The sequence below is a fragment of the Trachurus japonicus genome, chromosome 21 (genome assembly GCF_045865225.1).
Source record: "Trachurus japonicus isolate A0001 chromosome 21, Traja_1.0".
NCBI lineage: Eukaryota > Metazoa > Chordata > Actinopteri > Carangiformes > Carangidae > Trachurus > Trachurus japonicus.
The window spans coordinates 11249780-11277298 of record NC_140927.1 but is presented as its reverse complement, the minus strand read 5'-3'; the positions used below and the strand labels follow the sequence as shown (position 1 = coordinate 11277298).

The window sequence follows — 27519 nt, the reverse complement described above, 5'->3', positions numbered from 1 at the left end:
AGACCATCCAGACTGTAAATTCTCCTCTGCAACAGACCAACTGAAATCACCACTGCCTCCAACAAAACATTAAATCACTGACGGAGAGATAGGGGGAAGTTGCAGGATAAGAAATGAGGGATGCTCGGACACTGTTTGGAGGAGTGTTGAACACTTTCTAATGATCCTGGCTTAAAGCCCTCAGGCTAGGATCCTGAGAAGAATCATCACACGGATCTGAAAGGAGATTAAAACTCCCTGTGGCCCCATTTTTATCTCCACTCTCCAATTAGTAAAGAGAAGAATAAAAAAGGGGGCTTTTTCATTCAGGCGAAGATGTGGATGGCTCTTTGGCACCATATGCAGTTCTAGTGGGGGCCCAAGGACCTGTTAGAGTGCTTTCACTTGTAATATTTCTCAGAGGAAACAGAGGAGGAGGAGGAAAGAGAGAAAAAAACAGAGATGGTCTGAGGGCTAGAAATGCTTACTGCAGGGTTTTATGAATGCAATCAGCTCCATTAACTAATTAGAAATATTAAAGGGCTTCAAAGTAGTCTATGATGGAGAAGGGAGCGGGAATGAGGGAAAGTTGATTTAAAAGTGCTGCATGAAAAGATGCCAGCACATTTTCCAAATCTTGCAAAAAGTTTGATAGAGGGAGAGAGAATGAAAAAGAAAAGTGCACTGGTAGCACAACATAAATACAGTCGTATATCATTCCTCTATTTGAATTTCGGACCCACATTGATTAGGCTACAGCGCAGGGCTGCTAGAATGAGTCATATAATGTGTAAATCACAAGCAAGTCGATTGAAATGGAAGTGAGGGGGGATGGGGAGGCAGAAAATGGATATGCAGCACAAAAAAGAAACTTAAGTGCATGTTGACTAAAGCACAAAACAGAATTTTATGAGATAAAATATAATGAAAAAAGCCAGTATGGGGAATATAGAAAAGGAGAGAAACTATGATCTAAACTGCTGGATCTGATGGTATGGTGGAGTCTTTGCTTTTGCTAACAAGGCTTTGTGTTTGTTAGATTGTGCATGTGAGTGTGTGCAGAGCATATAATGTGTATCACATCTCACAGTCTATTCTGCCAAAAGACTCCTTTTATCTGCTTTTGTGTTTGAAACAACCTGCCCTCCTCCTTCAATTCTCTCCCTCCTTCAGTCCAAACCCCAACCTGCCTCCCTGGTAGCCTTCCTCTTGGAGTAAAGGAAAAAAAACTATCTTTAGAAAGTATAGAGAACAGTTTTTTTCACTTCTTTCATCTCACTCCATCTCTGGGCGCATTCTTTGGAGGGAAAGGGGGCTTGCTTAATGGGCCCTTCTCCTCTGAGAGATTTTGCTCTATTCCATCTCTGCCTCTCATTTTCTCTCCTGTGTTTTTTTACTGGGAGGATTTGCGATGAGGGGAAGGAGTAGAATAGGAACAAGCGGGTTTGATAAAAAAAAGAAAAGAGAAAAAAAAAGGAAGGGGGATTTGGGCATGAACAAAATGATGTAGGGGGGTAGCACACAACACAGAGAAGTCCAAAAAACAAGTACCAAAGATGTACATCCAATTTCACAGGCATGGATCTCAACAGAAGCTGATACTTGACTTCTCCATCCAAACCCAAGCACATTCATTTTCTTTTCTTTTTTTTAATCATTGTTGTCACATGTATTAACACATGGATTTGCTTCAGTCTTGTGCCCCTCTATGAATTAAACTGGATGCTTTGAATGAAGGACAAAATGGCTTCAACTTGAGGATGCAACACCAAATGAAAGTCAAGAAACCTGTTAAGATCATCTCAGTGAACACAAACAACATAATTGTTGCCTTATGCAATAATCGCTATGTATAAAAATAAACATTGTATAACTATTATACATAAAAAGCTCATAGATAGGCTTATTGTATGTTGTGATTACAAAGAAAATGCTATTTAATTCACCACCACTACACGACCTGACTTGTTTTTTAAAAATTCACAGTACATGAAATAAATCATCAACCAACCAACCTTCAATAAATGAATATTAAGAAGAAAAGTGCTAATGTCACTCTCAACATTGCATTGCAAAATAATGCGTAACACAACTCAATCAAAAGTGCATCGTGTTGCACTCAAGTAAATTTTCACACAATCTTAAATCCTGTATCGACAAAAAGGAATATGCACTGATGGATGTCAACATATACGAATGTGACCAGGTGATACAAAAGTTAAATTTAAAAAAAAAGAAAAAAAGAAAAAAAAGTAGTCTGACAGTCGTGCCGCACTGGTATCAGTCTGTCCTCAAACAGATCAGGTGAATGACATGATCAGAAGAACTGAGCAGTGAGCTTGGATCAGCTATTTTATAAAAAGCTGCTTGTTGTCACAGCACGTTTGGTCTCACCTGTTAAATAGATGCAAAACTGGTGGTAGCCAAATTCACAATCTTTCAGGTTACCAGGCCAATTTGCCAAGAAAAAAATCTGGACATGTAGTCCAGGATAACACACTAACAATGAAGTATGTCCATAAATGAAATATTTTAAAGTTTCTTTTTTTTTGTTTGTTTTTTTGTATTTTTTCTTACTTGCACAGACCAGAAGGAAAACATAACTGCACCTTCAGATATGATGAATGCAGGACATACTAAGATGTTTAGTTTGAACATTTACAGACACAGGCATTGAGTTATCCATGAGATCCAGGCAACAAACTGTATAGAGTCAATTCATACTCTTATTTGACACTGAGGCACGACCTTGGTCTGGAGGTGAGGAGGTAATATTTTAAAGCACGTTTTTCTTTTGTTTCTTTTTTAAAAAGGCATATCAAGATGTGATGAAAAATGCACTCAAGGTAACACGTGGGACTTGTAAAGTCTTGAGGTGTCCGTGCATGTTTGTGTGTGTGTGTGTGTGTGTGTGTGTTTTAGCCTCGATGCAGTGTGTGTTTGTTTCTAGGTGTGCAGGATGTGATTTAGCTCGTCTCATCCTATCTTTCCCTTGTGTAAACCAGCCGGAGAACAGCACAGCCCTGATCCCTTGTTCGCAGACCAAAGGAGCAACACACTTTGGGTGTCTAGCTGTCGATCAGCCATGGCTGGATAGGCAGCACTAATTCTTCCTTTACCTCTCCCCTTTTCTGCTCTTAATCTTTCTCTGTCACTCCCGGGCCTCTCAAAGGCTAGCGAACAAATAAACTGCAGCTTCATTCAGTCCCAAAGAAATAGCCTCCTCTTTTCATGCAGCACACATTGTGTCTTCTCTCCCTCCATGTACCTGTGTGTAAATCCCTTCACCGTCAGACAGGGTATTTGGAGTGTCCGAGCTACAGACCAGAGCAGGGCAGACAGACTCATCCTGTTCAGGAAAATAAACTAACAACACTGACATTGTACACTGCCCGTACAGGTCTTATCCACAGTCTATTTGTCAGTCTAATTTTGTTGTTATTCTCTCTCATATTCAAATTGTGGTGCAACTGTAGGAGCCAGTGCGTGCTGGCGAAAAAGCTGCACTATGTTGTTGTTCTCAGGCTTTTATTAGCCACCAGGATCAATGTTCTTTCACCTGCTCTCCCCGCCGAGGGATGTTCATACAGTTCAATGTCAGGACTTCTTACGTCATACCAGTTCCAGCAGACAGGAAAGTTTAGCAAAAGTGCATCCTGGTCGGCCAGTGAGATCAGTTATATGCAACAGGAACTAGTATTGTAACGTCCTCTCAGTGGAGAATCTCATCAGTGAAGAGTAGCAATTATGCTGAATGCCTCTGCTGATCATTCATTTCAGGGAGTTTTCATAACACTTGATCACGTTTTTTTTTTGTTTTGTTTTTTTTGAGTAAAGCATTCTCTCTCATTCATATTGTCCAGTTGTTTCAACACTGGGAATCATGGTTGTCATCTTTCTCCAGTCTGATGGTGAGCATGGGTTCGAGACTGGGCCCTGTGCCTGGGTATAGGTGGTTTTGGTTGGGACTGTGGATCAGATTGTAAGTGAGGTTTTGGTTCTGGTAGCAGTTTTGCTGAACTTGCTGATTTGGATGTTGGTTGTTGTGGTACATCACTGAATGCTGATGGTGGCTACTGCTGGTCTTCTTGGGTGTCCAGTGGTACCGATGGCAGCACAGTATCACCACCACGGTAACAGTGACCAGCAGCAAGATGGCGCCGGCTCCCGCCAACAGATAGTACCAGTAGGCAGGGACGGGCTGTGCCACCACTGTGTCTACTGTGGGCTCCATCCCAGACATGGCACCCCCTGGAGGGCAGGAGGACACATTTACTGATTGGCTCAGTCGACGAGCGAGGCAGGCATGCAGACTGCATTGGAACTGTTGATTGGATAATTTACTCAACACCTCCCATAAGCATAATTAGGCACAGCAGGTCTGTCAAGCTTTGGATTTCTCCATACACTAAAGTGTAATTTTGTCTACTGTTACAGCCTCTACCAAGAACAAAAAATGTTAGGCAAATACTGCTACTGTTAGCATTTCAAGCTAACTAGCGCTGTTCCTACAGTGGTAAGTTGCTAACACTTTATTTGACGCCTATCTCTATAACACATTATAACCATACTTATAATGAATTATAATGCAGTTATAGCACTGTATAACTATAGTTATAAACACTAAATGATCATAATGCTTTATAACAATAATCAAAAGACACTATATAGCATTTTATCATGACTTATAAGGTCAGGTATTATAATACCTTATAATTGTTAGCAACTCGCTGACAATGCCCATATCAATACTGCATTATAAATATAGTTATAATGTGTTATAATTGGCTTATAAACGTGTATAACTATCATTATAAACACTCATAAATTATCATAGGCTTTATAACAATAAGCATAACACATCATAGAGCATTTTATAATGGCTTATAAGGTCAAGTATTACAATAGAGTTATAATGCTCTATAATGTGTAATGTTTAAACCACAATGAGTAACTGCCTTAATGTTACATTGCCTTTATCATACACTCTTACCACTAAGTCCATCTATAGAAAGCAATAGCCTACAAGAACAATTCTGTTCCATAAATTATCAATGCAGGTGAACTTATAGCCTGGGACAGAGCAAAAGTTGGCAGTAAGCAAAGCTGATGGCCACGTCATTAAATAGAAAACCTAGTTACAGTATATTTACCTTTCTCAAATTTCAGGGATCCATTGTTTTAAAAAAAGATTTAAGTTTTAATAAACCTGATGCCATTATTACCATAAACCTTATAAAGGATGTGTGAGAATGGAAAGCTTGACAGTCCTAGCAAAAGTAATTAAAGGCTGATCAATAACTGGAGCAGTGAATTGAAGTTATTGCCTTGCTGGTAGACATATATAGGCTGACATGTAAGATCAACAGCAGGCTAAAACAGCAGCTTCCACATTTAAGTCACTGCCTCAGTGTTTCGACGAACACTAAGTCACTTTTACTTTTCTGCTCATGATGCAAACGTCACAAGCATTAGCTGCACATTGACACGCAAAGGCTCATGCCATGCATTCACAATCGATCAGAGAATGCAAAGCCTTGATTATGCAGTGGCTGATTGCGACAAAGGGTCGGGGAGTGTTAAGTGGTCGTATTTCAGAGAACGAAGTTGGGTTTATCAGGGCAGGATCACACTGAAAGGAGTCGAGTGGCAAAAGAAGAAGAGGTGGCGATAGAAAGAGAAATTACAGGGAGAAAGAAAGAGAACGGATAACAGAAAAGGCATTACTGGAAGAAAGAATGTAGTGAAACAGAGAGGGGTGGTAGAAAGTGAGGGGAGAGAGGGTGGGAAGGGGAGGAGTGAGGGGAGTGAGCTAATCCTGCCATGATATCTTTAATCCTGCATTAAAGGGTTTGTCTGAAACTTCAATACTCCGTCAACTGACTGCGAAAGAAACCCGCTGAGAGAGAGGGAGGTTGTGGAAGAGGGAGAGACAGAGAAAATAAAGGGAGGGAATTAAAGAAAGAATGTGAGCAAAAAAGAAAGGAAGAAAGAGAGACGAGGTACAGCCAGGGTGAGTAGGAACTAGATGGAGAATAGAGAAGAATAATGAAAGGACAGGGGAAGAAGAGGTGCAGAGATACAGAACCTCAAGGAAACCAGACAGATAATGTTTTTTCTTCTTAAAAAAAGTTCAGATGTATTCTTTCAGGGTTTAAAATTAGCTTTGATTGTAAAGCTGCACTCTAAGTACAGAGAGAGTCTTATAGTGGATTAAAACTTTCCAGGACTGCAAAATATTGCCCATTACTTTTCTTTTTTGAGGAAGAAAGAGGGGGGAAAAGGAGGAATGTTTCTCAAGAAGTGTGACTGCAAAGTAAACCATCATGACCAGAGTTCACAGACAGGACAAAGTCTTGGTTTCACAAGTCCTAAACATGCCCTAAACTGCTACATTCGCTACATAAAGCCATTCATTCTAACAACACGAGTACCTGCTGTGTGTAAATGGGTGTAAAATTGAGACAAATAATGAAAGCTTTTTAAATTCATGTGTATGTGTTGGAAATATAAACTGTGTTTATATTGTTCTATTAACCAGTACCACAACAATGAATGATATAAAAAAATATATATTTTCTTTAGCATTAAAGGAGGATTATTCAATTTATATATTTTTTTCTGTTGACATGAAATAGTTTTATAGTTAATCTTATCTTGGTGGCAAAGAACATTAGGCGGCTGACGTTCGCTGTTTTTTATTTGTGGTTTCAAATCTGGGAATTGCTCCCATTAAACTGCAAGAAGACATGTTTTTCACTGGACGATCAAGTGCATTTGTGTGTGCAAGAAGAAATGCATCTTTGGTTACCATGGTTACAAAGACTCAAGAAATGTGGCACATTGTCACATGGCTGACTGTTAAGCTGGTTTTGTACTGTTAACGAATGATCACTATATCAGGCTGTAATTTAGGAAAGGCCTTTGAAATTTCCACATTTCTTCTAAACTGTGAGATTTGTTGGTCAATTTTGTTTATTTTGTAATAGGCTATTAGAAAGTGAGGGGAATTTGGCAGTATATATCTTGTTTAACTTTACCCCACCTGTCACTTTATCACTGCTGGCTATCAGTGGGACATACGGTAAGTAAATCTCCAAATGCAAAGAGATCTGCTGAGACATCAGTTTAATGCTGCTCCTAATTAGTTACTTAAGGCGTCTTCACTCAGTCAGCCAGTCCTCCTCCTCACACTTCCCCCATTTTTAAATTTTAAAAACTCTTTAATTTCTCTTTTCATTAATTTAGAATTCATGCCTTAATCGCTCAAAGCCCAGCTTCAGCCTCATTTTCACCCACAGGACATCTGCAGACATCACAGTTAATGTTGGATGATGGAGGATTTAAAAAGGAACCTGCTGTTCACAGAGTTACCTCTTCACCCTTACATAAAAAGGCACTTAAAATATATAAATGTATAACAAAAGTATTGTTACTATGTAGTGGATCTTTAATAGAAACACCACGTTCCACATTCCAACATCCCAAAAGAGCAATTTAATCTTTCACCATGAGTTCACTCTCATGAAACCACCGCAGAGTTTTTCTGAATTGTTAAAACACTGAATTCCATTGTCTGAACCAAACCCTGAGTGGCCTGAAGCCATTATTTAGTCAATCACTCTTTTGACAAAATCATAAACAATTCTCAGTAGTAAGACACAAGTCACAGATCTCATATCACCTATTTGCAAAACTCTAAACACAACTTCACCCGCTAAACCACACTGCACACTGTGACACACTCATGATGCATAATGATAAACACAGGTTTAAGTTTGAAAAAACAATGGAGGAAAATGGCCGGAGAGGTAGAGGAGGAAAAAAGAGCAGGAAGAGCAAGAACAAGAACAGTTATTTCAGGAGAAATCTGAGTATTTGTAAATAGACTATGTCCTTTTTTCATATACATGCAAGTGTAAACAGTGCATGTGTGTGTAAACATAAATACACACAAATCCTCTTACTGTCATTAGCAAGAACGTGGTTGCTCAAAGTTCTTCTAAAATCACTGCTGTTGGTTTTGATCTTACTTTTATGTTATACACTCTGGAGCTCCATGCTGTGAGTGCTGTGTTTCCCATTTTTCTACGTAGTGTGTAATGAATGATTTGATTGGCTTGTGTATGATCTGAGAACAGAGTTTGATTCTGAGCACAGATAAAAGGTGTGGGTTTGGTTTTGCAAGAGTAGTCAGAGGTTTGGTGAAAGTAGCTGTAGTGACTATCGAGTTTTGTGTTTACGGCTTTGGGGAAAGCAAAGAAGGTTTCAAGAAATGTGACACTGCTGCCAAAATATGATACGTGTCCAGGATCCAAAAGTCCAAGACACCAACCAGCACTACTGTAGGTCAAATATTTGAAATAAATCAGAGTATGAGCCAGGAGGCTCTTGGCTTTTACTATTTTACTATTTTTGGGAATGATATAATTATGTTTATATTGAACCAAACAAAAAGTGCTGCAAAAGAATCTGACAATAGTCAAAGATTGATTTTGTTCTTCTCTCACGCAAGTAACACACACACACACACACACACAAACCTGCACACTCAAACAAATTCAGGTACACTTTAATACGCTTTCTCACTACCTACCACCAACACTTGCTTGATTTGGTTGCTATGGACACAAACTGAATAAAAGTGCAGCAACTATAATCATGTAGCAGTTATTCCTGTGCTTCAGACTCCCAGGTTGAGAAACATGATTTTCTATGCCTGTGCTTGAGTTACAACTTCTATAAACCTATTGTGCACTAAATTATTACACTGAATATTACATTCATTATACACAAATCACCAATTATCACCAATTGTAAAACAAACTGTAAAAAATATTGATGCACCTCTCCTTTATACTGAGTTGCGAAATGGGAGTTTGTACTGTACAGTATACGGTATATATATATTTAAATTAGCCCCAACTTTAAAGAGGTTCAATGCCTCAGAGAAGCCAACTCTCTGAGACTTGGCTTTTCCATTCTTTTCTCTCTAAACAGAAGCAGTCTTGCGGCCAGAGTTTTAGGTCTCAACCCACACTTTGAAAACAAGAGTTCCAGTAGCATAATCTGCCTAAGCCCCTATTTTATCTGCTCTCAGACTGGCCTGTTTGAGAAAGAGGGAGAAAAAAAACATGGATAAAGAGAAAAGAGAAAAAAGGAAGTTGGATGGAGATCAGCTTTGCATTTCATTCAGGTGGGATCAGCAACTTGTGAAGAGGGGAGAGGAGAGAGGAGAGGAGAGGATAGGAAAGGAGGGAGGGGAGGGAAGGAGAGGAGTATCTGAAAACAAAGGTAAGGAGTACAGAGGAAAAGACTGTAGTTGATATGGAAGCAGAGAAGCACAGAAGAAAGCAAAGTGTAGAAGAGAGTAGAAGAAAGAAAGAAGAAAAAGTAACGAGACAGAAGACGTGAGGCTCCTTATATGGTGCTGAATACAGAGCGCCAGAGCTTACTGTTGACAACAAATCAAGATGGAGTAATGGATGAGGAGCGACTGTGCTGCTCTCTAAAATTAGAAAGCAGTGAGGGTTGGACTGGGGAAGCAAGTCCTGCTAATGTCTTTTATTTCACCGAGGCTTAGAGAAAAAGAACAGATGGAGACTGCTTCACTTTGAGCAGGTAAACCCCGTTGGTTTAAATCTCCAATCCTATGTCACCTTATATGTTGTTAAATATACGAACAACTGAAAATGAACACTGTTGTAGTTGTTCAGTAATTTGTAGGTTTCTCTGCACTCCATAGGTACAACATTACACCAAGGATTAACATACCTGTGAAAGACTTGAACCATGTACAGTATATCTGTGGAAATACCCTGTATACCTGATGCATCCTTGATGCAGTCTACCAATATTGCTGTAGTAGTAAATAATCTCACCTTTATAGTGAAGAATAAAATTTCCTCACTGAGAAACAAACATGACAACAAACTACATAACTGAGAGTTATCAGCCCAGCATGCAGGGAGTCATGCTGGAACAATGCAAAGGACCCATTCCATCAAGTTGCATAGTCACTGTCATTTTCTCCCAGACACTGTCATCCATCAGTAATATACATCCTAACGATGTCCTGCACGCTGTTTTCAGAAATCCATACTCTTTATATAAAGGGTAATATTTAGATCTGTTGAGCAACAACATAACAGCACAGGAGTTGAATCTCCAGCCAAGATAAATGTATAGTAATCCCTGTTTGTGTAATTTACAACTGTATGGTAAAGTGTTAGGCACACCGGTGCAGCGCTGTGAGCTGAGCTTAGCAACAAGCAGGAAGCACAGACAGTTGTCACAGGAAGTACAAATGGAACAGGAAGTAGAACTTACTGCTGATGCCGGGAGTTAAGGCAGGGAAAGGCTCTGCAAAAGGAGAAGAAGGAGAGGAGAAATGTTAATGATGGTGGTTAGTAACTGATATGGATGACTAGGCAGCAGCTTGTAATATCAGTAGGTACGGGAAAGGGCCGCTCTTAAAGGAGCACTGACCGAACCACTGCAGTATGAATCTCTGTTGTTGATAAAAGTTTGATTCAGTCTCAAAGGAGTTTCAGACTGAGAGGCTTAGATGTAGATGAGTAATGTCTCTTTAACTATGACTTATTTTTATGACTCAATCTATTTATTCAATACCAGAGTAGCCCTTAATGATGTAAAATACAATGCCAAATCATATATCATGACATAACTGATTTTTTACTTTTACAAATGCACTTGTTACCTTCTTTAGGAGAAACAAGTGTCTCTAGCATAGGAGCCTCAAGCATCATAAATCTTCCTGGATGACATTTATTTTTACACAATGGACTCTGTTGCTTTTATTTCTCCCATTCTCTGCCTCTCTTCTTTTTTGCATTGTCATTGTGTCTTACACTCTTTCCTGTCATTACACTTTATCCTATTGTGTCTTTGTTGCAATACTCTTTTTTTCTTCGACTAAAGATAGATGCAAGGTGTCAATAACAGCAGACATGCAGAGTGGAAAGGTCAGAAAAAGAAGATAGAAGGAGGGACTGAAGAAAAAAAAACAGGGACAAGGTGAAGTGAAGAAAAATATATGAATGGAAAAGAAAGGTGGAGGTAAGTAAAGGGTCATTGGAACAGGGGCTGAAATTTACTGTGGTTTATCATTTGCCTGAGGATGTGACATCTATTATGAATGTGAAAGGAAAAGAAAAATCAGGAGAGCTCACGTATTACAGTGGCAGCAGTGAGTTCAGAGAAAATCGCATAAAGAAAAGATAAATATTGAGGGTGGATTTGATGTTAAAGTCAAAAGAAAAAATGGTTTCTCTCATATTGGATGATCAGTGTAGTATTTAACACAACTATATGAGAAGCCAAAATCAGCCTCTCGGACGAGGAAATAAGAAAAAAGAAAAGAAAAATGAGACAACTGCATAATGACGAAACCACCAGAACCAGTGGTGCTGGTGTCGGTCAGACAGTCTCTCAGCTACATTTTTGCTGCTTGATGACAGAGGCTGAGTGGAAGACAATGCCAGGGATGCTAGAAGTAAATGAGAGGGAAACAGACAGAGAGAGAATGGTAGGGTAGTGGGTACCGGAAAAGACTGTAGGAGATAGAGAGATGGCAACATAATGAAAGATAGATTAGAATCCATGCCCAAAGGCCGTTTGTGGCCTACTTTCTTTTTTATATATTTTTTTCCTTTTTCTTTTTCTTTTTTTTTAAAGTGTGTAAACGAGAAACTGTTTTCTCCCCTTCTCTCCGTCTCATCTGGTCTCTGGTGAAAACACTGCATAAACAGTCTGGTGTGAAGGAGAGAGGGAATCAGACAGAGGGACAGACTGACACTGACATTAAGCGCTCAGACAGGTAAACACACAGGCTGTGGGACTTACGTGCACACTGCTCCAGCTCGATGCTGTTGCTCATGTGGATGTTGTCAATTCGGATGTGGCCTCTGGTCGGGTGATCAAAAAATCCTTCAAACACCACCTAGACGAGAGGAGAGACAGGAGGCAGGAATAAATAAACTTCTGTTTTTATAGGACAAAGCAGCTGAAGAAGAGGTACAGTATGGTGTATTAAAGACTAAAGAACTTACCTGATACTCTTTGGGGCTCTGGGGCAGAATGGTGCGACCCTCCCTCCAGTGGGGCCCCTGGTCTCCTTTCAGCGTCCATAACAGAGTCTCCTCCTGGTCGCTGTCCTTCAGCAGCACCCTCAGGCTCCCCTGGGCCTCCCCCTGCAGCTGGTAGTAGAAGACCAGGCAGAGCGGGCCTCGCTCCGGTCCCACCTCAGGACTCAGCAGCCGGGCTCGCTTACGCTGGGTGTGACCGCCTGCATCCAGGTGGAGGTAGTTCCCTGAGAAATCTGGAAAACGAGACGGAGAAGTGGTGTTAGATCATTGTTATTGATTAAGATTAAGATACATAGTGGCTTTTAAGCTGATGCATTACTAGTCCTTTCAGTGTGGTCAGGTAAACATGAAACATATTTAATGGATTCCATCTTAATGAATTCTATCATTTGAGCCTGAGCCGCTGCAGAGAGGAGACTCACCACTCGCCACTGGACCAGGCTCAGCATACAGTATGATGTAGTCATGCAGTGGGATGCGGTTGTTTAGACATGGCATTACCACAGTCATTGGTACGGGGCTTAACCGCAAATGAGACTGCCATTTCATCATGGCTGCTAATGGCTGGGGATACACACAGGTGTACACACACACTTTCACACACAACTGTGTGAAACAGCCCTAATCACTCTGAATCCTGACGCCTCGTGCTGTTGCTATCATACAGTCGCAATGCTGGCAATGCTTGTGAGCAGTGGATCTCATTGCGCCTGTATGTGCTTCCTCTACACACCCTCACTTTATCGTTTTGCTTTTATCTTATCCACCTCTGTTATTGTTCCCAGACCAAAGAATAGATAGAAAGATGGGCAGAGTGCAAAGGATGTAAACAAAGAAAGGGGGGTGGTGAAAGAGTGAGCGAACACGCCATATGTATGACAGCGAGAGAGAGAGAGTGAGAGAGAGAGAGAGAGAGAGAGAGAGAGAGAGAGAGAGAGAGAGAGAGAGAGAGAGAGAGAGGGGCCAGCACTAGTATTTTCACCACCCTGAACAGGACCATAATCATTAGCTTGCTGCTGTGTTTGGCTGTTTGTCTAGTTTGTCTATTACAGCCAGAGAGTTAAAGCTTCGCTGGAGCTGCAAATAGTCTTTTTATCGACAGACAGACACTGTGTGTGACACCACATAAGGAGAGAGAGAGGGAGAGAGAGAGAGAGACAGGGATGAAATGGAGAAGAGAAGAGACCTAAGAAAAACAAAGTAAACGGTTAATAACCAACAAAAAACAAATCTATCTATCTATCTATCTATCTATCTATCTATCTATCTATCTATCTATCTATCTATCTATCTATCTATCTATCTATCTATCTATCTATCTATCTATCTATCTATCTATCTATCTATCTATCTATCTATCTATCTGATCCCTCCATCAGTTAACACAGGGGGAAAAAACCTTCACATCACACCATTTAATGAATAATGGATTTGGGTTGAGGTAACTCTGTTTCTTTACTTGGAGGCAGTGCAAACGGGGACCTAAATTACCGTTGCTCATTAAGTACAGTTAGAGAAAGTTGCAGTGTTTTTCTGTCTCTCTGCGTTTGATCTTGGCGAACGTACAAAGGGAGGGAATTAATTAACAACTCTCCATGGGAGGGATAGGCAGGGATGTAGAATTGGCTCTGAGGGAGGGAAATGTGTATGTCTGAGTGTGTTAGTGTGTGTTTGCATGGGCGTGAGTAATGCATTTGTGGGAATCTTTGTTTATGTATAATGTGTGTGTGCACGAGTTCATCTGTCAGTCAGTGCCTGCACTTGCCTTGTGCCTTATGCAGTTTCTCTATATGTGTGTGTGAATGAAGGTTTGAGGTAAATGTTGCACATAAATAAACAGCAAAAAGGGGCAAGTACTTTAATGTGTATCACACTAATTGACATTCCTCAAACTTACCCAGCATACACAGCAGTGTACTGTATATAGGGTCAAGGGAAATAAGTTTAATTTAGAAACATATTTGCAACTTCAATGATTATCTCCTGACAAGACTTGTGACTTTAGAGACTGGGGTTTGCACCGAGTCCTGTAAGTGGTTCTGTTTAGGTAACTCAAACACATTAGTTAAAATCAGGGAGAGATTATAACCAACCATACAGTAAGTACAAATGTTGCCAAAACATGACAATAAACAGACACAAGTCATGTTTCAGTTGCTATGAGATATTGAGGATGATTTTTGGTAAAGCCATGTTGTGGAAAACTACAATTTTTCAGATATGTTTATTACAAATCAATATTGTTATCCATGTTGGCATGGTTGTTTGCTTACCAAATGACCATGATATGTATGTCAGATCCCACAATCATATTAAAGTCACATATCTGCTATCAAACTCTCCATTCTTATTCTCATGGACTAGTTTGGGTTTCACTTCACAAAGTCGGTGCTGAAAAGTGTTCAGACAAATCTTCTCTAGCAGCACCGATGTGGTGAATTACAGCGTTCCTACCAGCCAAAACACAATAAACCAATCAGGCAAAAGTACCAGGGTGCGTTCAATCCGACCAGCTGTCAGAGATAATGCAGTTTACATGATTGAATGTAAACTTTTGCAGTTTTCTATGTCATATTTCTCTACAAATGATTGAAAACTGGATTTGATTCGGGTGTGAAAAGCAGTAAAATGGTTGCTAAACATGATCATAGTGAAATCTGATTGTTTTATATCTTATATTACATGAAAACAGCTAAAAGCGACATCATCAGATTTTATTAAGATGATATTATGCTGCAAATTTTAGTGTCTTTTTTATCATCTTTCAGTCCCTCCTCACTTCTTCTCCTTATCAATAACTGAACGGCTGCCAAGAAGTGCAAAGAGTTTCCTTCGATGGAAAACCTCCACAGGGTAAAGGATTTGAGTCTTGCCCGATCTGAGATCAAAAGAATAACTTATGAGATGTGTTTGGGTCGGATTTTCTCTTTTAAAACCCTAAAAGGGCCCTTTCAGTAACGAGGGCTGGGGATTTGATTTGCATTTGGAGACAGCTTCCAGACAGGGTGCCGCACTAATGTTGCTGTAAAACAAGACTTAATGTCATGTTGCTGTCTAACACTGAGACAGGGACTCCGCTAAGTCAATTACACACACTGAAACACACGCAGACTCACAGTCGTGCAGCACACGGGTGTGTTTGCAGGTGCACGTACACACACATCACACACTTGTGCAGTTGTGTGATGTAGAGCCTTGCCTTATGTCACAGCCCTGTCTGTTTATGAAGGAGCTGCTCAGTCAACCATAAACTGGAAGGCTTCAATAGATACAGAGAAAACCTTGGTGGATGGCAAGGTCAGGTGTGTGTGTTAGTGTGTGTGTGTGTGTGGGAGACAAACCCACACACCAAGTGTTTAATACGCGGACAGTCCCACCTTGAATGATATGTGGAGGATGTGTGTGTGTGTGTGTGTGTGTGTGTGTGTGTGTGGAGCCTCAGGGAGAGCTGGAGCGCTAAGGCAGCACTTCTGTCAAAACCATCATCTGACATATCTGAATGCTCTGGGCTATGTGTGTGCGAGTGTGTGTGTGCGCTTGCCTTATGGGTGTGTAAGTACAGTACAGAAAGTATGCCAGTGCGTATGAAAGAGAGAGGGGCGTGAAGAGTTAGGTGAGTCAGTGTGTGTGTGTGTGTGTGTGCGCGCGTAATGGATAAAACAGTCTCGGTTATCCTCCTGCCGTCTTATTAAAGATGGACAGATGTGGGGAAAAGGCACCGGAGGAAACAGGGGAGAGGTCAGTGAGGAGAGAAACAGTGATGGAGGGAAAGGGTGGAGATAGAAAGAGAGAAATCATATACTGTAATGTGAGATAGATGTAAAAAAAAAAAAAAAAAGAGAGGGATAAGAAGTGTGGTAAACCCTTACCACTCTCTCAACAAGGAGAAGTGAGTGATAGAGGTTAATAAAAATGAAGGATGAAATAAAGGGAAAGAAGACAGAAGGAGGCTGAAGTAATGGTGATTATGGAAGACAAAATAAACTGCAGAGAAGTGAAACTCCAAGAAGACACTGAAAAGTTGTAGATAAAAAAAGACGCTGAGGAAGAGGGAAAAAGGAAAAAAAAACAGAGATGAGACAATAAAGTAATAAACTAGGTTAGTGAAAGTGCAACTCTTAAACCTCATATTTGAAAAAAACAAGGAGAAAAAAAACCCCAATTAATTTTTCGTACACACTTTTAGCAGATCAGAGTGAAATCCTTGCATCATAGTTGCTGTCAGTGGTTCCTCCCAGCGCTGGGATCTGTAATATTCCACCACAGGACAACTGCTTTGCTCTTAATTAGCTCGAGAAGGCTTTGTGCTGAGGGAGGTCAAACAATCTCAACATGACGATGCTTTCTTTTCCGTGTTTGAAGAATGAGAAATGTCTTGAAATGAAGAAAACTTACGAATGACGAGAGATTTTTTATTTTTTTTTGGTTCTAATGGGCGCACGCACGCAGAATTTGGAAAATATGAATGTTTAATTAGAGTAGGAGACCTGCCCAGAGAATCCGGCATGGATTCTTGCCGTGTGAAGATGAGAAATGTTGTAAATGATCAAAGGTAAGGTTGGTATGTTAGACACAGAGTTTGGATAGGGAGGTTTGTACACTGTGTCTGCAAGAGAACAAATTGTCCTGTTAAAAGCTTGTTGGTAAGACGGCTTCTACAACAACAAACATGCCTGTGTCATTCTTGAAACATTATTTGGAGTCAGTCATCAAAAAATGAAATGGGAGTGAGGGAGTTGGTAAAGTCTGGTCGCACAAAATAGGATATTTCCTCTCACAGCGAGAGAGTAACAGTATGAAGTATGATGTGTGACTGCACGCTGATGTATTTGTTCATATAATACGAGGTAACCGCCACCAAGTCAGTACTCACTGTCTGATCCCAGAGCCAGATCCTGCCTCGTCTCGTGCGTGCCGTGTCCAGTGGAGCTGCTGCTGGCTGTGTGCAGGGACCAGCTCACACCTGACTGGGGATCAGCCGACCAGCCGCACAAGCTCTGCTCGAAGTCGCACACGGCCGACAGGGATGGAGTGGTGGCTGCGGATGGAGAGAGACAGACAGACTGTGAATGAACACATTTGATTGTGCATGTGTATTCACTTATAATAAACACAATAGACAATCAAGGCACCTGCTTTCAGAGAGCTTTTAGCACCATGTCAAATCTAAACCTTTGTCTGCCTCTTATCATCCTTTCATGAGACTGGATGCCATAATCGTTGGCTCCGCTTTATTTTGATATTGCTTTAAGAGGGATTCCCATTGTGTTTAGATGTTTTGGCAATAGCGCTCATGTAAAATGACATCTCAATAAATCATGCTGAATACAAATATTAGAGTAAAAGAGCGATTATGTGGAGAGAGAACAGGCTAGACAGAGGAATCAGTGGAGAAGATAAAAGAAAACAAGCAGTGCAGGAAAGAGGATGTAATGAAAGAATAAAATGTACAATAGAAAGCAGGATATTATTAAACACATCTCAAATTTCTGCTGTTTGAAGTCACTGAATTCAATGACGAAGCAACAACACGAATCGACAGCACTTCTCTATATAAACTCCAGTGAGGCTAATTGTTGACCTATGGCTGAGAAATGACATTCCCAATATGTGTGTGCATGTGTGTGTGTGTGTGTGAGGCAAGATCCTCTGGCTGTGAGAGCTTATTTTCACTCAAACAGAGCTTCCTGTGGGACCACTGAAGCTAGCAGACTTCAAAGCCCAGAGGCCCAGTGGTGCACGATGACATCATGAGTTTGACCTTAAGAGTGTGAGTGTGAGCGGTTGAGTGTGTGGTGGACGGGAGACGGGACGAAAATAAATGCATGTGTGCCTGCAAGAAAATCTGCATGAGAGAGTGTGGAGACAGTGTGCGTGACAGCGCTTCAATTAAGTGTGTGAGTGTGTGTGTGTGTGTGTATACCTGGTCTCATGGCAGCAGTTGTCTGTTCCACTCTGGGCACAGTGGGGGTCACTGTGTCAGGTATAGTAGTGGTTTCTATCAACAGGAGAGAAAAAAATGGGTTAGAATAGAATAGAATGGAATAGAATAGAATGGAATGGAATAGAATAGAATAGAATAGAATAGAATAGAATAGAATGGAATGGAATGGAATGGAATGGAATGGAATGGAATAGAATAGAATAGAATAGAATAGAACAGAATGGAATAGAATAGAATGGAACGGAATAGAATAGAATAGAATGGAATGGAATAGAATAGAATGGAATAGAATGAGATGACTTGGCAGAACACAGTAGAACATTACGTCACAACAACTCTATATTTAGTGCAATCATTAGCATGAGCTAATCTTATTTAATCATGTTTAATTTCCAGCACAAAGTGTCTAACAAGTGGAGACAACAGTTGACTCACACTGAACAAATGTGAGTTCTGCTCTTTACATTTGCACAGTTTGTTCTCCAACAGCTTCAGTGCACACAGGGAGAAAAGAGCGGTGTTTTCTCAGTGCAGCTGCGACGTTTGGCCAAAGCATTATCCACTAACTAATGATGTTTGTACACACTTCGCTGTTGTTCTCCAGGACTGTGCGTTAAGGCTGAAGTTTGTCATCATCCAGGCAGTGACAGAGTGAGCCGAGGTCGTGTGCTGGCGTTCAGCTCAAGACTGCGCCTCACCACTCATTCTAGCCACTGCAGGTTGGCACAAACACGCACATACACACACAAAAAGTGCACTATGATGATAGATGCTGCACTCAAACTGACCTTGGTGCACAGCAGCATGCAACCAGTGTATGATAGATCAAACAGATGTACACACACACACCGACACACACACACAGACACACAGACACGTCAGCAGTGGGGTATGTCAGTATAACCCTAAGACCTTCTGGTCTTAATAAGCAGTTTTCTACTGTTGGTTAAGATTCCTTAAACGTCACTGAATGTTTTAGCAGCTTTCTCTCTCTCTTTCTTACTTTTACTCTCTCTCTCGCTCTCTCTCTCTCTCTCTCTCTCTCTCACACACACACACACACACACACACACACACACACACACACACACACACTGGTGTGCGTAAGTGGTACTTGGTGCAAGCGTGTGTCTATTTATTGACGTAAGGGAACAGAAGATTGGTTTGCATGGCACAAGGCGAACACCACAAACCTCTCACCAAATTATTCTCAGAAGCTCTACTTCTCTCTCTCTCTCATTTTATGGTCCATCTCTTTTTTTCCTCTCTCTCCTTCATCCCTACGTCTGCTCTACAAATCCCCCCCATCTTTCTATCTTCTCCCTGCATTTGTCACAATAAATCTGACCGGTTTCAGTTCTGCTTTGCAAAACCACAATCAACACCACAAGAAGCTCTCTCTCTCTCTCTCTCTCTCTCTCTCTCTCACTCACACACACAGAGTAAAGCTCTTCTTTTCTCTGCCTCTCCGTCATAGAAGTGAAACCCTATCTAGTGTTGTTTCTGTTTTACCACAACCGCAATTTTCTTCTCCATAACTCTTTCTCTCCTTCTCTTTCTGTCATCTCTCCCTCAGGCATATTTAGATTTCCACTCGCGCTTTGCTCTTGTTTGCCCGCAGCTCTTTCTCTCCCTTTGTTAAGACCGCGTCGCTTTCTTGTGCTCTTTTCCTACAATCCTTTGCTCTCTCCCCTCTCAACCTCGCGGGCTTCTCTCCGTGCCGTTACTCTGTCTGGTGTTATTTTATGTCCGTTCTAACCACCACCAGCCCAGTAAATCTGAGACCACCATTGATTTACTGCTTGTTTGGTTGTTCTAGATGTTTCCATAACTCGCTTGGTGGTCTCTCTATCTCTCTCTGTATGTGTGTGTCGTATTTAGTTGTGAACTCTTAACCTTTGGTAGCCTTTACTACTAGCTTTGAGTTCATGTCGGTGTCTGGGCCCATCTATTCCTCAAGTGTGTATTGTGTATGTGCATAACTTTATTGAGTTGTTTACACAGTCTGCTCACAGTAAAAGTATGCAGGATTATTATGTAAGCCCAAACAGAGAGAGAGAGAGCATTGCTGTACTAACGCACACACACACACACACACACACACACACACACACACACACACACACACACACACACACACACACACACACACACACACACACACACACACACACACACACACATGCACACTCACGCACACCAAATTAGATATTAACATTGGATAAGTAGTTCCCAGCTGCTGACATTAAGCTGTTTTAATTTGGTGCCCTTTACCACTGTAATTAGCCCCCCATATGGAAAGGAGAGAGGGAGGAATGGAGATGAGAGAGAGAGGGAGTGAGAGATGAAGCAGGGAGCATAACCCTTCCACCTTTCACCACTATTTTCCTAATTCATGACCACACACAGCTCCTGCCGGCCTCCTATGTCCATCCCCATCTCCATCTCCTCGTGTCTAATTCAACTTTGCTCTCTGTCTGTCCTCCCTCTCCTTTCCTTTCTCACTTACTTATCCTCCTCTTTCCATTCTTGAGTGTCCTCTCTGTTTCAACTGTAAAGGTCAGTTAAACAATTTACATAAATAACTTCATTATAATTGTTTATTTTATTTTATTGTAGCTGTTATATAACGCTCAAGTAATTTCAATATGCTTTTGCTGGGGATGTTTCTTTTACTTACTTAATTGCAATAGACTAACAAGACAGACAAGTTCAAGACAGCAGTGTGTTTAGTTACTTATGTGGAAAGACTGAAGACAGCAATACGGTAATATTTTAAAAAGTAGGGATTCAAACAGGAGCATAAAAATTGTAACAGTCTTAACATCTGTACTGCAAATGTAACATCCTGGACACCACTGAGTTACAGCAACTTGCCATGACTCTGTCTTTCTCTTCCTTACACACACTTATGCAGGCATGCACACACACACACACACACACACACACACACACACACACACACACACACACACACACACACCTCAAACTGACAAACAGAAGGTGGCCCAAGTGCTCGGTGTAAACCTGCTGACTGGGCAGGGCGAAGCGGAAACAGAGAGACGAAAACTGTTCAATTATGGAAAGAGCTCTGGGTATAAATCTAACTCTGTCATCCTAAATAATGACTACTGACACAGTATGTGAGTTTGTGTGCATGTGTGTGTCTGAGGCAGAGTGGGAATGTGGCCACTACTCAAATTATTGGTGACACGGTGAATGTGTGTGTGTGTATGACTTTAGCTTAATGACTATGTGATTGACTGGCTGACTAAATGGCAGCTGGATAAATGTTCTCTTTACTGTAACAGGGACCTCCACTGATATCTATTGACACAGGCTAACTAATCTGCTGTAGGTATGAGCTTCACTGTACAATTCCCTCTTAAACAGACATTTTTCATCATATTTTATCAATTGAAAAGCTTATTGCTGACTTACTTGCTCCATACAGTTGCACAAAGATACTGAAAACAACAAATAGTACATGTTTGTACATAAAACAGTATGCTATGCAGCAAAAGGCTAGTTGAGATTTTGGTGAAAAGAAACTTGGAAGCTAGTGAGCAAACCTGATTTCAATTCAACTACCAAGAATGGGGCAGTTAAATGTGAAAGTATGACATCAAATGCGACGTAATGGTGGAAAACATAAGTGTTTTTGGATAAAAATCATGCCAGTGATCTGAAAGGCAAATCAGACAACCACACTTTAAAAAACCAGAAGTGCAGGTTTGATTTGTATCTGGCTTAAAATGCTACACTAATTATGACTCTCTCTTCTGAAGATGAGTGGGTGGGAAAATGAGTTCTTTGCAGCGGGAAACTCTTTCCAGACTACATGCCTAATTAGCCCATTGTACAGCGAGCTACCAATAATAGCTGGTTTTTATGGTAAGTGCTGCACTGGACCACAAGTTTTAATGTCTAGTAGACGGGAAAGAAGAGTTTCTGTAACCCAGTGAAACATATTGGTGGTAGAAGACTTAGCACATGGCGGTGGTTAAAAAGCCACCCATAATAGAGCATGGCTAAAAGGCAGAGCCATGAGCTAAACAGCTGAAACACGATAAGCCAAGATGCTCTTTATGTCAGGAAAAGTACTGACAGTGAATTGCTCATTAGCCCATTGTGCAACAAAGCACCACAAGGTATGTGATTGTAATTATAGCCTTAAGTGTCAAGCTAAGTGCAACAACAACTGAGATGATAAAAAGAAGCTGCTGGCAATGAATGGCTAACTACATCAGTGAACCATAGTCAGCTACAAAGGAAATGAGTTTAAGCGTGGCAAAAAAAAACATTAAGAAAGCGTGCCATTAAATTCTCTGTTGAAGAGACTCAGCTTCTTAGATCACCAAGCAGTAATCTGTTAACAAGGATATGGCTTCAGCATCTTCCAATGTCCAATCAGTGCTTCTTTTTTTTTGGCGATACTAAATTGCAGGTACTTTGACAGACTGTGCATGAGTTAAAAATAATATTTTGTGTTTTTCTGTCGCTGAAAAAATACCGGTCCATGTTATCCCTGTGGTTTTAAACAACACAGAGAGGAATATTATTGAGAAATATAACATACTAGTTGTGCAAAAGACTCTGCTTTTCTACTCAACCTTTTTTAACACATGAAGGTCTGCGATAAGAGGATGGATGGATGAGGGTAGAGAGAGAGAGAAAAAACAGCAGCAGGCATACTGGAAAACACTGCAAAAACATGGTGAGCCAAACCTAAATATTTATATTGGAAGAACACAAGCTTTTTTTTCCCAGACAGACACATTTAAACACACAGGCGCCCACAATGAACCTGTGCCCATTGCTAAGTGCTTCAATGTGCGATATCAAGGAGGAGGAGTACGAGAGTGAAAAGATGAACTTGATTGTCCTCCTGTAGTGAAACAAACACGATTATATGGTTTAGATTAACTGATGAACTTCTATGGGCGTGTGCTTGATTTTGCGGGCCCTGCTGTGTTTGTTGAAGCGTACACGGGCAGAGCCAGGAGCGGTGCAACCGAGGACTGAACCCCTCCGCAGCAGCGGCGAGAGAGTGATTTATTTTGTCACCCGGGCACCCTGCGCTCATCAGCCATGCTGGAGTGTATATACTGCTGCTGTCCTGTAAAAACTCTTGAGCAGTTTGGGAAGCAAGTTTCTCAAAGCAGTTGTGCGGTTTAGAGTGGGGTTGTGGGCGGGGGTCAGGGGGGTTGTTACAGTAGCAGCGGCAGGACACAGGAGTGATTACAAAGACAGGGTGGAGATGGGGTAAAGGTTCTGCCAAAGCCACAAACATCTGCACACTGTCGGCAGCAGCGGGGTCAGCTCTGTGCCTTTATGAAACGAGATGAAGGAATCAGCTGCAGGCAGCTTCTCTAAGCTGGATTCTTACTTTTTTATTAAAACAAGCTGCTGTGTTTCAACCCAGCTCATTGTTGTGTTTTTTTTCACTAAGTTTTAAATTACTTTGGATGAACGAATAATCAAAGAGAAGTTAAACAATAAGTATTGATAATGGCTTGATGGTACTGTGTGTCTTCCCACTGCCTGCTGTTTGAATAACATTATAATACCATGATAAAACTGGATGTAGAATTTCTAACAGTCAAATATATATCTACACCATACTTCTGTGAATCTAATGAGTGTATTTATTAGTATCTGGTTGTTGTCATTGTTGGTAAATATGTTTATGTAATCATTGTGATCTCTAGGGGAGGGGGGAGAAAAGGTAGGAGGAGGAGGGGCAGAGGAGAGATATGAGTGGGTGTAACTAAAGACACATCCCACCGATCACATGAAAGGGTCTGGACTGGAGCCACAGCTCACATGTGAAAGCAATCAGCAATGTTGGACACACACACACACACACACACACACACACACACACACACACACACACACACACACACACTTGGCTAAACCTGAATGACTGGCTGGAAACCTGGAACAGCAGAACACCTCTAGAATGTTCTAGAACTCTAAACAAAGCTCCCTCCAGGGTTCTGCTGTAACTATGGTTGTATTTGAGCGTGTTTGTGTGTCCAACATCATCAACGTGTGAACGTCAGACGCAGGGAATCCATTCTCTTCTGCATATTACAATGTAAACCATAAAGTTAGTGTTATTTTAAATCTTTATATGACCCAATATGCTTTTCTCACAACATACTTCCTCACATTTATAGAAATCTAGGGATTTGTCACATACAAGCATGTCTTTCTTTGGACTAGCCATTGTTCATTTGGGAGCTTTGGGAGTAGAGAGCTGTTGTGGGATTTTAGAGATCCACACTCTCACACACAGCCAGCCACGATGCCGACCCGTTTGTCACAACTGGTCCAGCTTCAGGCGGCGCAGAGACAAGCTGTCGGCCATGACCGACAGGCTACCTGCTGCAGAGCCCGCACTGGGTTAATCATTGTGGTTGTGTCGGAGCACGGCAGTAAGAAGTATATTATTTCTGTCAGAATCAGGTTTGCAGTGAGATTTCATGACAAGTGAAGGTTTGTGATTTAAAGAGCAGCAGCAGATGAATAAAAAAGACTCCAGACACAAAGCTGCTTTCTCTCTCTCCTCTTTATCTGTCTATCCTCTCTCTCTCAGTGTCTCTGTGCTCCTCAAGTACCCCACCCACCATAGTTTTCAATGGAGATGAGAAACTAAGCGTGTATTTACAAAACTAATAACAAACCCTTGTCGCTGTGCCAAACAGGTGGTGTGTGTATGTGTGTGTGTGTGTGTGTGTGTGTGTGTGTGTGCATATGTGCCTTCCTGCCTGCCTGCCAACAACTAGGTGTGGAGTGAAAGAGATGAGAGCATAGCAGATGTTCTGATAGCTCAGTCATTTAAAACATGAACAAATCTGGCAGCTTGGCAGCTCTCTGTTCACATCCAATAGGTTACAAGACCTAAATTACATGTTGCCTCCATAGCTAGCGTGAATGATTAGAATGAGTCCTGCAATAATATTCTGGCTTTTGTTTCTGTTTTCGTACCGCGGGTTTGGCACAGTAATGAGATGCTAAACTACATTATTGTGTGGCCCTCTAAGAACCCTGGATCCGTAATTTCAGATTTCTTCATTGTAACTGGGTGCTGAGATTGTCTCTCCCATGTGAGGAAATTGTTTTGCAGCCCCGAGGCCAGGTCAGTGTGCTTCATTGTAAAGTATGAAAACAATACAGAGCCAGTAATGGAAAAGCAAAGTCTGCATGAGTTTGTCAAAGCCAATGTTTGGAGAATTTGAGGTTGCTGACTGACATCACATTATTATGTCTTTGTTTCTATTTTTGAATAACAAATGTTAGTGTGAAGCAACTTAAGACATACAGTAAATACTGTAACACTGTTAGACAAGCATGCTTGACTTATTATCGTTGAAAACTAAATATTTATGTAACTATTTTACATTAAATGGTCCAGGTTTGTTATTTATGTCAAAAGCTGCCCGGAGGTAAAAAGCTCATTATAAGCGTGTTTCTATATTATTTAAATATTATACAAATAGTCACAGGCTCTTTCCAGGGTCCATATAAAAGAATGAGAAGAAAGAACAGAGGTCTGAAACCAACCACTGAATAATAGAAAGGCCACTCTGACTGCTGCATCCACTGCAGACCGGCTACAGTGTGTGTATATGCCTGTGAGTGTGTCAGTGAACATGTGATTGCCTCACACTGCTGATGTCTCCTCTTATTTATTCATCAGTTCATCAATTCGCTCCCTTGGTTCCTGAGCAGAGCTGAGACAAGGCGGGGCTGCTGCTCCACTGTATAGGCCTACGCCGAGGCGCTGGGAATAAAGGGAACTCCCATAGTTCAGATTTTATAAGAGATACAGGTGGTGAAAAATAAAATCAGGGCTTGAACTGTTTTTAATGCCACCTGTTTAAAAGAAGGGAAACTATTAGATAGAGGAAGAAACCTTAAAGCTTCTTCTTGTATAGCCTTGTACTTTTCTACCTGTCCGTCTGAGTGTGTCTGAACGCACGGGAGAGGTCTACTGGAGTTACATGTCAGTGTGTGATTTTGTGTGTAAACAGCTGTATTCACTGGACTGAGGCTGATGCACTTTGTTAAATATTTTATCTCCCCTTACAACTTCAACGCTTGCAACACACAAACACCGACCACACAAGCATGAGGAGGAAACAAAGTGTATTTTGTTTTGTCTTTGGTGAGATGTTCTTTGCTTTTTTCACTGATGGCGCCTGCTGCATAACTCTTGAGGATGTTTTTCAGCGTTAGCTTCCTCGTCACCTCGTGTGGAGACAATTAAAAAACAGAAATCTAACTAAATCACCTTGCTCTAAGCCACCAAGATGTAGAATTATATTTGTGTGTGGTGTTAGGTATTTAGGAGTAGCAGCGGTTGCTGTAGCGATCATGCGAAGTGGGAATGAACTGTTATCATGTCTATTGCACGGATTACATCCAGAGGGCAAACATCTGGCGCACAGACACAGACAGCCAGACGAGCAGGCAATCAAAGCAACTCCAGTAGCCAAGAGGTTGATCCGTACTGCGATCATGGAGATGATGGCTGTAGATAGGGTGTGCATGATGTTATTAGGTGCAATAACAAGCAATGTGTTTGGACAGAAAAAATAAAAACTGCCATTGCAATCACATAGGTTACAAACAGTATGATTGCACATATTATGAAACATCTATCTCCATTAGAAGAAATTCATTTTTTTGCCATTCTTGGTTTACAACAGGCACGGTCAATGTTTCACTCTTACTTTATTGTGCCGGAGGGGTTCACATCATTGCACTGATTTTTTAGATTCTACATTTTCCCAGTCACCTGAAAGCCACAATTTAGAAAAAGAAGTTTTCGAGAGGAAAAATCCTCTAATCATTCCACCTTTCATGTCCTCTCATTAAAGATGTCGTTAACTGGAAGTCCTTAAATTACGGCTAAGTTTGAAACCACGAAGTGTAAAAAAAAAAAAAAAAAGAAACTATAAAATATATGTGGATAGGAGTAAATGGGCTGTAATTGCATAGACTGCAGCGATTCTGTTCTCTTTTTTAATCATGTAAGCCATAAATCTTCAATGGATAAGAGGTGCCACTGAAGAAATGGGGAAAAAAATCACTAGTAGTTAAAGTTCTACACTGATTGCTGTACCTTTTTGTTGGATGTATTGTAATAAATTGTTAGATCCATTATAATAAAAGCAAGAGAGCAAAACTGTAAATCTGTATTATTCCTAAATTTAATGTCAAATGTATCCATGGTAACCAGTTAAAACGTATGTTGGAAGTAGAGGACGCTTCTCCTCCCATCATCACGGTCTCCTGGCTAGTCATGACACATCTAGGATGTATCCTTCCCTTTGGGCCCTCTGTCTCTCTCTCCTCCCTAACACACACTTGCAAAGACAGGATTCTAGTGGCAGGTCATCAGTTGCAGCCAACAGCCCACTTCATGTCAACTGGGAAAAGGTACATGTCCTTTCCTATTCCTGTCTTCACCTGTAA

General features: G+C 41.0%; 1 protein-coding gene across 4 annotated transcripts in view; it reads right to left on the bottom strand.

The window, feature by feature from the left end:
• LOC146964796 (neuropilin-2-like) overlaps positions 1 to 27519 on the bottom strand; it is an 89041-nt gene that overhangs the window by 6157 nt on the left and 55365 nt on the right. The window contains exons 12-17 of one of the 4 annotated variants that reach the window (XM_085765786.1): positions 18010 to 18084; positions 16960 to 17124; positions 12051 to 12319; positions 11845 to 11941; positions 10309 to 10341; positions 3403 to 4230 (exon numbers count right to left, since the gene is read on the bottom strand). In XM_085765786.1, coding sequence (XP_085621912.1) covers positions 3848 to 4230; positions 10309 to 10341; positions 11845 to 11941; positions 12051 to 12319; positions 16960 to 17124; positions 18010 to 18084 — 1022 coding nt within the window. In that variant the 3' untranslated portion in view covers positions 3403 to 3847. Of the gene's footprint in view, positions 1 to 3402; positions 4231 to 10308; positions 10342 to 11844; positions 11942 to 12050; positions 12320 to 16959; positions 17125 to 18009; positions 18085 to 27519 lie in introns of those variants that run through there. The other 3 variants (XM_085765785.1, XM_085765788.1, XM_085765787.1) reach the window with 3 other exon arrangements.